The 12,184-nt window shown below is 44.2% G+C and overlaps 1 protein-coding gene across 1 annotated transcript; it reads left to right on the top strand.

Moving 5' to 3' along the window:
• Positions 1 to 1,092: 1,092 nt before the first annotated feature.
• On the top strand, positions 1,093 to 2,310 carry LOC133915298 (uncharacterized). The gene has a single exon (XM_062358406.1). It carries the CDS (start codon positions 1,307 to 1,309, stop codon positions 2,129 to 2,131), a length of 825 nt encoding a protein of 274 aa, XP_062214390.1. The 5' UTR covers positions 1,093 to 1,306; the 3' UTR covers positions 2,132 to 2,310.
• The last annotated feature ends 9,874 nt before the right edge of the window (positions 2,311 to 12,184 follow it).

Here is a 12,184-nt window from a genome sequence, read left to right on the forward strand (position 1 = left end):
TTAGGAACTACTACATTTCTCTGGTGCCCCTGGGAATCAAACCTAACCAGTCTGGATTAGGTTGAATAATAATTGATACTCCGTACAGTCATAAACATACATTTTTTGGAAAAGGTTTGGTCAAACTTTTAAAATTTTAATTAATAATAATTTTTAAAATATTTAGTTTAGAATTCTTAAAATCATATGTGTAGATTTATCTTAAAAATGCTTTCATAATATCACAAATTCAATGTATTTTATAAATATATTCTAATAAAAATAATGGTCAAAATTATGCATAAAAAATTATATCTTATCCAAAACGATGTGTATTTATCACCGGAGTGAGTACATACATACATAGTTTATTCCCGCACGTTTGTATATCCTTCCGGGTTGACCCTATCATTGCGCGCTACTCCGGCTCCTAGTTGTAGCAACAGAACAGCTGAACTCCTGTTTTTTTCCCCCTAGAACTCTCAGCTGAACTCCTGTTGCTGAAAAACAGACAAGAATAACCAATCTCTTCCGCTGCTTTTTTTCTGTCTCTTCTAAGAGTTCTAGGGCCTTTATTTTTCTCTTCTAAAGATCAAAGATCGATAATCACATTTCCCAGAGTATTTTTTTAGACACGTGATAGCGGTGGTGAACTAAATCATGCGTGGTGGAGCATACGTATAACGAACGTTACGGGCTGCGGCTGCCGCTGCTCCTGTTGACCGTGGCCTGGCCGGGGCATCGTTTTCTCGCGAGGGCCCATGGAAGAAACACGAAATTATTGCGCGGTGCGGTGCTGATCTAACTCTGACATGAGCTCCTCCTCCTCCTCCTCCCGCCTCCCCGCCCCGGCCAGCACCTCGTCCGCCTCGCGCCCTGCTGACGCCTGGACCCGTGGGCGCGTGGCCCCCTTCCCACCTTCCTGCGGCCGTTGCACCACCGCGCGGCCGTCGACTCACTCGGCATCTGTTCGCAATCGCCACCACAACTGTGTCACTGTGTGGGTGAGTGAGTGGCCTTGTCTGCCTCCTTTCCTTTTTCTAGCTTCCTCCTTTTCCTCCTCCACTCGTGTGTAAATTCTACCCTTTATTTATTCATCATAACCTACTCGGTTGCAAGTTGCAGGAGTGGCGCTGTAGCCTCCTAGCAGGAGTAGGACTAGGAGTAGCCCTTGGCGACTCGACCTGAACCCAAAAAAAATCATGTTTTGTGCTGTTGGCATTCGCCTGGCCTAGTTTCCCGTTTCCATATATAGAAAAACTAGCCCTCCCCTTTCTCCCGAAACCAAACCATCCATATATAGTCTCTCTCTCTCTCTCGTCGCGTTATGGACTCCCCGTCGTCGCAGGCGACCGACCTGTCGCTGACGCTGGCGCCGTCGCCGGGGTCCGGGGGAGGCGGCGGAGGGTTGGGAGGCGGAGGCAGGGGCGCGACGGCGTGCGTCGACGGCACGGACGTGCGGCTGTTCCCGTGCCTATTCTGCAACAAGAAGTTCCTGAAGTCGCAGGCGCTAGGGGGGCACCAGAATGCGCACAAGAAGGAGAGGAGCATCGGCTGGAACCCCTACTTCTACATGCCCCCTCCATCAAATGCCGCGGCGGCCGCCATGCCGCCGAGCCCTACTGCCACCGGCAGCTACGGCGGCGTTGTCGGCGCGAGTGCGGCTGGAACGGTGGCAGGGGTGGGGGTCGGTGGTCTCCCGCCGGCGCACGCGTACGCCGCCGTGCCGGCGCCGTTCGCCATCGCCTCCCACAGCTTCAGCGCCGTGGGGTCCGGCGGGGTCCAGTACGCGTCGCGCGAGGGCGCCGCAGCTGCTGCGGCGGCGGAGGCTGGGGCGGCATCGGCGGCGTCAGCGACGGCGGCCGACAACTCCGGAGTGCTGCCCACCCGCGCGCTCTTCGCCACCCGCCAGCCGGTCCTGGCGGCCGCGAGCAGCGGGCGCGGCGCGGCGTACCAACCCAGCGCCGGCCGCGACGACCTGATCGACATGCTCAACTGGAGGAGGGGCTCCCACGGCCCCACCGCTTCCGCGGCCGCCACCACCGCCTCGCCGTCCAGCACCACCACCACCCTCACCACCTCCGCCGGCGCCGACGGCAGCAGCAACAACGAGGACTACGGCGGCGAGCTCGACCTCAGCCTCAGCCTCTAGCACCTAGGAGTCTATCTAGCCGAACGTTAATCATGTTCCACTCTATCCTCACGCTACCCATGTCGCTTTAATTAGCTCTTAGTCACGTTAATCACTCTCTCTCTCTCCTCACCTGTATGTTAGCACGTCTTGTCATCTCTCTTCTTTTTTGCCATGTGTGAATTGTTCATCTTCTTTTATTTTCCTCTTGTTTTCTTTCCCTCTTGTTTTCTTGAGGCTTTCTTTGATCCCTCGTTTGGACCTTCGGTTGTTTGTTGGGGGTTCGGCGTTGCCTCACATGTATTTGTTGAAATGTATGCGATAATAAGAGTATATAATTTATATTCCAAAAAGTATAACAAGAGCCGAATAGATGGTAAAGGATATATATGAATTTGCAAGATTATGCCATCAGTGTCGAAACAAAGACAATAATCATCATGTATTGATAATAGTAGTATTGAACATCAACATGAGAAATTAAAATTTGCTCTCAGAGGATTTTAAACAGTTAATCTTAAAACTATAGAATTCAGATCCAGTAAATAGAAATCACACCTAGATAAAGATCATGAATAGAAGTTCTCTGGAAATACTATAGCTTCCTAGACAGTGCCGCAGATTAAGTGCTCAAACACTGAAAAGAAACAAGCATCCGTTTTACATGATAATAGCAGCACAACAAACTAGCAGGGCTAGAAACGTTAATTACTGAACCATCAACATATATTGTTCTCTCATATATTAATCAAACAGGTTAAACTCAAACTATAGACAACAACATCACATGCTCAGAAGCTCAAAGCAACTCGGCAGTGATCTGAAAGACTACATAAAACCAAAATAGGTATACATGCACCGATCAACTATAACCAAAGTACAAAGCCTAGTTATTGCCTATGCCTTTCAACAACCAGAGAACTAAACATGACCTCATCTATTGTACTCAACTAACTAGTCTAATTTTAATGTACTTAATCATCATCGAGCATACAAAAGCAACCAAACTGTTCAGATAAAAAAAGAGTAAAAACTCACAGTGAGAATTGATGAAAGGAGCAGACAAGAGAGGCAAGACATGACTCGAAGGTTGCAGTCCTAGAAATCCTATCGCCCGCCGTTTCTACCGATAAGAAGGAAGACGGAGATACAATGCCCACCACACTCCGACGACACGTGTGGGAAAGCCTTAGCTATGCAGCTCCGGCCACCAACACCACCTTCTTCACGGCTCCCAGGACACCGACCAAGCATGAAAGGAACTCGGCTCAACCTCGCTGATGCCAACCGAAAAGAAAACCAGAAGGGAAATCTGTGAATCAATCTCTCTGCCCCCAGGAAAAGAGAGGAGGAGGAGAAGATAAACGGGAAGAGCCGACACACGCACATATCTTCAAGGGATTTTCCTCCAAATTGTGCGCGTCCTCCCTACCAATTGAGCGGCTCCCAGATCAGGTGGACAACAACAGCACTAGCCACGCTCAGAGCCCCCCATGGACCTCCGTAGGACTCTGGCACAACGGTTTTGCCATCACCGCCCAGCACACACCCAATGCCTTAGCCTCATCCACCTATGATGATTTTCCCCATGTTGAACCCTAGCAGCCGACAACTCTTTTACCGAGCAGCCATGGGCCGAGGCCAAACAAACGAGAGATGGCCCAGCCAACTAGATTTGGCCCACAGAGAAACTTTCTTCACATTAAAATTTTAAGATACACAACATTCTCCACCAAATTTTAATGCTGGAAGTATCCGATCTTATATACAAGATTTGAGTAGAGTGTACCTTTTGGGTTTGAACACAATACTTAGTCATATAGACCTTGGCTTGAACAGACATAGAAGAATTACATCTTGATCCTTTATCTTGGTGTAAGAGCTTCCATCCATATAACACTATGTATTAGGCTGCCAAGCCTTTAGCTCTCGGGTTGGACGCTATGGTCATGTTCAAGTATCTTAATTCATAAGTGCCACCTAGAAAAGTACCTAGCTTCTCTATGATTGTGACCACACAATCACACTCACATAGATAAATTCTCCTAGATGTCATGTAGGACAACATCTATTGTCATACGACACTGAATTCATTAAAAGCCAATACCTCACTCTATCATACAGAAGATCAAAGCAGCAAATGAGATTGATTTGCTATTGTATCCACACAGCTTATTTTCTTATAGCCTAGTTCACGGGATCTCCGATCTCCTAGGATAGGTTACTGCCGGTGTGAACTTTTTTCAGTGTGTAGTAATCCCATTCCTCTTGATGCTGCATGAATGATCGTTCTAGCCATTCCTTTTGTAAAAGGATTTGCAAGGTTCTTTTCAGACTGAATGTAACCCACATCGATTATACTCATCTCTATTACATGCTTGAGTGACTTGAGTCGTTGTTTTATATGCTTCGAAGTCATCATATTGTCCCTCCTACTCTTCACCTTAACCAAAATGGTTTGGTTATCGCAGTAGGTGAGAACAGCCGAAATTGGCTTATCCAATATCAGCATGTTAGAAAGAAGTTCTCTAATCCATTCTTTGTTGTTGAGTCTAGCGCCACTAACTCAGCCTCCATCGTGGAGTGAGTGATGATGGTCTATTTACATGACCTCCAAGATACAGCTCCACCTGCTAAAGTGAAAATAGATCCACTGGTAGTCACTGATTTAGTTGGAATCACTAAATCCCTCTATGACTGCAGGATGGCTAGAAACATGAATCCTTAGGTTCTTTGTCCCCTTTAGCTACTTAAGAATCCTCTCCAATGCTATCCAATGACCATCTCCTGGGTTGAACGTATAACGACTGAACCTGCAAACTGCATACGGGATGTCTGGCCTAGTTGCATTGGCCAAGTATATGAGAGAACCTATCACATGTGAATATTTTAATTGATCTTTCTTATGGCCTATATTTTTCTTCAGCTTAGCATTGGGATCATATGGCGTGACTACAGACTTACATTCTATCATATCAAAATGTGTAAGCACCTTGTCCAAATAATGAGATTGACTTAAAGTTATCCCATTCTCGTCCTTTAGCAGCTTGATGTTTAGAATTAGATCAGCTTTTCCCAGGTCATTCATATCAAAGTTCTGAGATAAGAAAGACTTAGTCTAGTTAATCATTTCTAGGTCTATCCCAAATAGCAATATGTCATCCACGTATAAACATAGAATGACACCTCATCCCCCACCATAGCGATAATATACGCACTTATTGGCTTCATTAACACAGAAGCCGATCGAAGTCAGTGTAGTATCAAACTTTTTATACCACTGCTTAGGATGCTGTTTGAGACTATACAGGGATTTGATTAGCCTTCATACTTTATTCTCTTGTCCTGTTACCATGAATCCATCTGGCTGCTGCATATAAATCTCATCATCGAACTCTCCATTCAGGAAAGCGTCTTGATATCCATCTAATGCATAAGGAGATTATAAGAAGCTACCAGTGCTAAGAGCACTCATATAATGGGTAACCTGGCAATAGGAGAATGCGTGTCGAAGTAGTCTTATCCTTCCTTTTGCGTAAAACCCTTTGCCACCAACCGAGCCTTGTACTTTTCTATAGTACCATCAGGTCTGCACTTTCTCTTGAAGATCTATTTGCAGTTGACCGGCTTGCAGCCAACTGGGAGATCTGAGAACTCCCAAGTTCTATTAGTGATGATCGAATTCATCTCACTACGGACTGCTTCCTTCCAGTACACCGCTTCTTCTAGAGAAGCGTATGCCTCTGAAAGATTTCGTGGTTCATCATCCACGACAAAGGTGACAAAGTCATCTCCCAGTGATTTTTCAGTTCTTTGCCTCTCGCTCCTGCTAAGTTCCAACTCAGGAACCGGGTGAATGATACTCTGAGGAGCAGGATCATCAACTAAAAAATCAGGGATATCATCCTCCTTTGCTCGCATAGGAAAGATGTGCTCAAAGAATATTGCATCCCAAGACTCCATTATCGAATTGATGGTAATGTTTGAAACCTCAGAATGGACCACCAAGAATCTATAGGTAGTACTCTGGTGTGCATACTCCAGAAATACACAGTCAATAGTATTTGGTCCTAATTTTATTTTCTTTGGTAGAGGAACATGTACTTTTGCTAAATAGCCCCAGGTATGAAGAAAGGGCATATTCAGTTTTCTCCCCTTCCATCCTTTACAAGGCGTTGCCTCGCTATTTCGAGGAGTGACCCTATTCATAACATAGTTAATTGTGAGAATAGCCTCACCCGATCATGAGTTAGCCATACTAAAACTTTGTAACAATGCATTGATCAGGTCATAAATTATTTAGTTCTTTCTCTCGGCTACTCCATTGGCCTATGATGTGTATGGTGGCATAAACTTATGGATTATGCCACTTTTTTAACAGAAATCGAAGAAATCCCTAAGAATATACTCCCCGCCTCTATCAGACCTCGGTCTCTTTATTATCTTCCTACAGCTGGTTTTCCAACTCGGCCTTATAGATCTTAAATTATTCTAACGCTTTATCTTTTGTTCTAAGCAAATAGATATAGCAGAACCTAGTTGCATCATCTATCAGAGTAAAAAAATATCTTTTGTCACCCTTAGTTAAAATTCCATTCATCTCATACAGATCAAAATGAACCAGCTAAAGTGGTGAGATGCTTCTCCCCTCGACCGAATGAAACAGTTTGCGGGGCTTGAAAGTGCATCTAGGACCCTAAGTGGGTTTTGGCTTATTTATGACAAAATGATTAAAGAACTAATATGTTTATCTATGAACAGGTTTAAGTATTAGTTGAGAAGACATATGACGTTTGACGCCCGTCGAAACAAATGGAGAATCAACGAAGAGTACTCAATAGGATTTAAATTCTTTTATTTTTGAAATTGAGTCTAGGATAGCCGCTCTATTAAGAGGGTTGCATTTGATTGCTTGGTTAGTGTCTCAATGCTCAAAATATCCCTTAGAACCAACTAGTTGAGAGACACAATCACCCACGGACATTGAGTTAGTTTTGAAAAAATTCACTGAGTCCGGATACTCCGGTACTCAGTGTTTAGTCCGGAGTCTCCGATGTAGACTCCGGCAGAGAGTCTCGGTTCCGGTTTATTTTTATTAGAAAAAGACCGGAGTCTCCGGTGTTCACCGGATACTCCGGTAATTTATGGGTTTTTAGACCGGAGTCTCCGAGGGAGACTCCGCCGGAGTGTCTCGGTTAGCTTTTAATCTTTTTAATAAAAAGACCGGAGTCTTCGGTATTCACCGGATACTCCGGTACCTGGAGAGGCCGGAGAGTCCGGCTAGTCTCCGGACTTAGTCTTTTTGGAAGCCCTGTCAGGACCGGAGACTCCGGTGTTCACCGGAGACTCCGGTAACTTAACAGAACTGTAACGGCTAGTTCTGACACGTTTTGTGACCGTTCTGACGCCGTTTTTGGATTTAGGGCCGGATACTCCGGTGTTCACCGGATACCCCGATCAGTTCTGACAGAACAGTAACGGCTAGTTTTTGAGAGAGGGCTATAAATGCTCCCACACCCCATGTCATTTAGTGCTTGCTGTTGCTGGTGAACTTTAGACCTCTTGAGCACTTTAAGAGCATTCAAAAACCCTCCAACCACCTCTAGTGCAAAGTTTACAAAAATTTAGAGAGTTTGTATTTGGAGAGGGTTTAAGCCACTTGAGCATTGAGTTCTTCCTCGAGCATTCGCAGCGATCATTTCTCTTGAAGCTTCGTGCTTCTAGACGGCAAGGCGTCGCCCGTAGAGCACCCAAACTTGTGGAGTGCCACGGGAAGTTTGTAAACATCTTCGAATTGAGTAAAAAATTCTAGCTTGATCTTGGTGGTCGCTAGAAGAGGATAGGGTTGGAAAAGATCCGGCTCTTTGTGAGCTCCTCAACGGAGATGTAGGCACTTCTTTGTGAGGTGGCCGAACTCCGGGATAATCTCTTGCGTTCGTATTCGTGCAATTTGTTTTATCGTGTGAATTTGTGATTCTTCATACAAATTGCTCTAGTGATCATCTTGCTAGTGTTAAGTGTTATTTTAGCTCTGTGATATCCAGTAGACCTAGCTTCAACTTTAGATTCTAGCTACTTGCTTTAATTCGTAGTTGTTCTAGATTTCCTGTATAGACTGGAGACTCCGGACTAGATCGGATACTCCAGACCAGACCGGAGTATCCGACCTTCATCGGAGTATCCGGCGGATTTAATCCGCTGTTTTAGTTTTAATTTTCAGAAAAGCCTATTCACCCCCCCCTCTAGGCACTTTCAGGGCTGCTTAGCTTGCACACACACATCACACTTATGGCTCTTATCATAATTATATGAGGGAATAAGATCCATCTTGATCAAATGCACAATTGCTTCATTATTGACATGACACAAGTGATAATGCCATATATCAATGTTCTTATTAGAATATGAAGAATAGAAAATATTTGCAGAGCTATCAAGAATAGAAATGCGGAATATGCCTCCGCAATCATAGCATTTTTCTACAAACGACCCACACCTAGTCAACACTACTTTATTTGACTCGAAGACTAACTTTATTCCTTCTCGGCACAACATTGATCCGCTAAGTAGATTACGAGTCATGGCAGACACAAACAGCACGTCCTTTAGAACAAGAGTCTTGTTGGAAGTCAGCTTCAAGCTCACTTGTCCTACTCCGCATACTGCTGCCGAGATCCCATTCCCTATTAGCATGGATCCACCATCTGCACCCTGTAGAGAAGTAAAACACGTCTGATCAACACAGATATGCATGGTAGCACCTGTATCAATTCACCAACTTACTGGTGAATTTGCCATAAAGACTTCATATACATACCCACTAGTAGAGTCGCATTTGCCGTGTCATCGACCATTGCAACCGCCACATACACTTGGGCTTTGGCTGCTTTCTGCTGCTCAGGTGTTGGCCTCTTACCCTTACGATCGCGGCATCTGTTGGCCTTATGATCCAACCCATCGCAAACATAGACAATCTCGGGCATCTTCTTCTTCATAGCATTAGCTTTCGGTCCTGAAGGTCCAGGTTTGTTCTCTTCTTTCTTCACATTTCTCCCAGGTTAGTTCTTGTGCTCGACCAAGTTAGCTTGAGCCTGCCTTAGACTTCTCCTCAATATTTATAGTAGCAATGAGCTTATTAAGAGTCAATTGCTATTTTAAGTGTCGACATGTAGTGACAAACTTACACCAAGAAGTAGGCAGCATGGACAGAATAGCATTAGCCTGAAAACTCTCAGGGAGTACACAACCGTACTGGCCTAAGTCTTGCACGATCGGCTACAACTCATGGATTTGCTCCATAACTGATCTGCCATCTCCCATACGAAAGTTCAAGTAGCTTACCACCATGAAGGACTCGTTGCCGTTGTCGCTTTCAACATACTTGTCATTCAGCTCCGATCACACCTTCTGTGCTTCCCCAAACAATATGTAGACGTTGAAGAGCCTATTCGATAGTATGACCAAGAGGCGTGCTAGGGCTAAGGCATTTGCCTTCTCCCAACGGGCCCTTAACACGTTGAGATGCGTTCTTTCGATCTCATCTTGCACGGTTTCCCTCGGAGGGGCGGTTGGCTCTTCAATGAGGACCCAGAAAAGTCCAAGCTCCATCAACCATAGCCTCGTCCAGGCCTACCAGCGCTTAAAACCGGTTCAATCGAAGCTCTCAGGCTTAATCGCGTCCGAGGACAGCGGAAGTAGGGCAGAAGAGCTAGAGCTAGCCATCACAGAAGCTATAGGATTTCTGGATTGTTGAAATATGTGCGATAATAAGAGCATATATATCCATATTCCGAAAAAACACAATAAGAGCTGAATAGATCATAAAGGATATACATGAACTTGCAAGATTGTGCCACCAATGCTGAAACAAAGACAACAATCATCATGTATTGATAACAGTAATGCGAAACAACAAGATGAGGAATTAAAATTCGCTCTTAGAGGATTCTAAACAGCTGGCCCTAGAACTATAGAATTATGCTCCCTAGCTGATCTTTAGTCATATCACAAATTGGACCAGTAAATAGAGATCACACCTAGATAAAGATCCTGAACAAAAGTTCTTTGAAAATACTATAGCTTCCTGGACAGTGCTGCAGAACAAGTGCTCAAATACTAAAAAGAAACAAGCACCTATTTAACATGATAATAGCAGCACAATAGACCAGCAGGGCTAGAAACCTCAATTACGGAACCATCAACATATATTGTTCTCTTATATATTAATCAAGCAGTTTAAGCTCAAACTATAGACAACAATAGCACATGTTCAGGAGCTCAAAGTAACTCGGCAATGAACTAAAAGACTACAGAATCCCAAAATCGGTATACAAGCATTGATCAGCTAGAATCAAAGTACAAAGCCCAATTGTTGCATATGCCTTTCAACAACCAGAGAACTGAACATGACCTCATCTATTGTACTCAACTAACTAGTCCAATTTCAATGTACTTAATCATCATTGAGCATACAAAAGCATCCAAACTATTCAGGTCAAAAGAGAGTAAAAACTCACAGTGAGAATTGATGAAAGGAGCGGACAAGAGAGGCAAGACATGACTCGAAGGTCGCAGTCCCAGTAATCCTATCGCCCGCCGTTTCCGTCAGCAAGAAGAAAGACGGAGATACAATGCCCACCACATTGCGACGACACGTGTGGGCGAGCCTCGGCTATGCAGCTCTAGCCACCAACACCACCTTCTTCTCGACTCCCAAGACACCGATCAAGGATGAGTGGAACTTGGCTCAAGCTAACCGATGCCAACCGAAAAGAAAACTAGAAGGGAAATAAAGATGTGAATTAATATGTGTGTCGAGAAAAAGAGGGAGGATAAGAAGATAAACGGGAAGAGCCAGCGCACGCACGTATCTTCAAGGGATTTCTCTTTGAATCGTGAACTTTATCCATACCAATTGAGTGACTCCTGGCGAATCAGGCGGCCAGCAGCAGCAGCAGCATCAGCCATGCCCAGAGCCCCCTACGAACCTCTGTAGGACTCGGACCTGACGGTTTTGCTGCCACCACCCAGCACACGCCCAACGGGCGAGCCTCATCCATCTCTGATGATTTTTCCCCACACTAAACCCTAGCAGTCGGCAGCTCTTTTGCCGAGCAGCCATGGGCCTGAGCCAAACAAACCAGGGATGGCCTAGCCAACTACTAGGATTCGGCCACAGAGAAACTTTCTTAACATTAAAATTTCAACATACACCATAGTATTCACATGCAATCAGTGACCAGTGCCCAAGCATGTGGCAGCACAATATCCTCCCACCAGCCTCATTGTGCATGGCCATGCTAATGTTACACGTTTGTGCCAGTGCAGTTCGTTCCGTTCTACATATGTACACATGTGTGCATTTTTCCCCATCTACAGTGCTCAGTGCTCCTTATTTTACCATTCGGGTATGCCCTCACTCCGGACAGAGACAGACGTCGAGATACCATCCGACGGCCGGCACGAGCGGCGCAGTGGGAAAAGGACGAGATCGATGTCTATTTGTTTGGTTGAATCAACCCGTATATGATGTCTGTTTGCTTGGTTAAATCGATCTATATATGTACAGGTCATGTAGGGTCTGAGTAAGTATAGTTGTTTGGTTGGTTGAATTATACTATTTTATTTAGGATGAAATAGTTTAGATTTTTAGAATATACTAAAAAGATGATGTATCGAGTTGTGGGGTAAAATTGGTCGAACGACCCCGTATAGATATTGTTAAGTCCGCTAATCATTTACGGTTAGTGATGGTAAGTAACCATTAGTGGTTATTAAGAATTTTTAGTTAAATACTAGTTACAATTAGATGTTATTAACCATAAATAATTATTATTGTGAGTATTTAGCGATAATTAATGACAACTTAAGTTATGATTAACTGGAATTAGTAATGATCAATACTCCATTCGGTTCATGACATTTTTGATTTTTTTTTTCAGTCTTTGATGTGCAACTTTGACCATTATTTTTCTGTTAGAATATAATTATAATATCTAGTAAAAATATAATATTATGAAAGTATTTTTCAAGATAAATCTACATGTATGATTTTTATATTTTCAAACTAAATTC

This window comes from Phragmites australis, chromosome 4 (assembly GCF_958298935.1).
Source record: "Phragmites australis chromosome 4, lpPhrAust1.1, whole genome shotgun sequence".
In the NCBI taxonomy this organism is placed as follows: Eukaryota; Viridiplantae; Streptophyta; class Magnoliopsida; order Poales; family Poaceae; genus Phragmites; species Phragmites australis.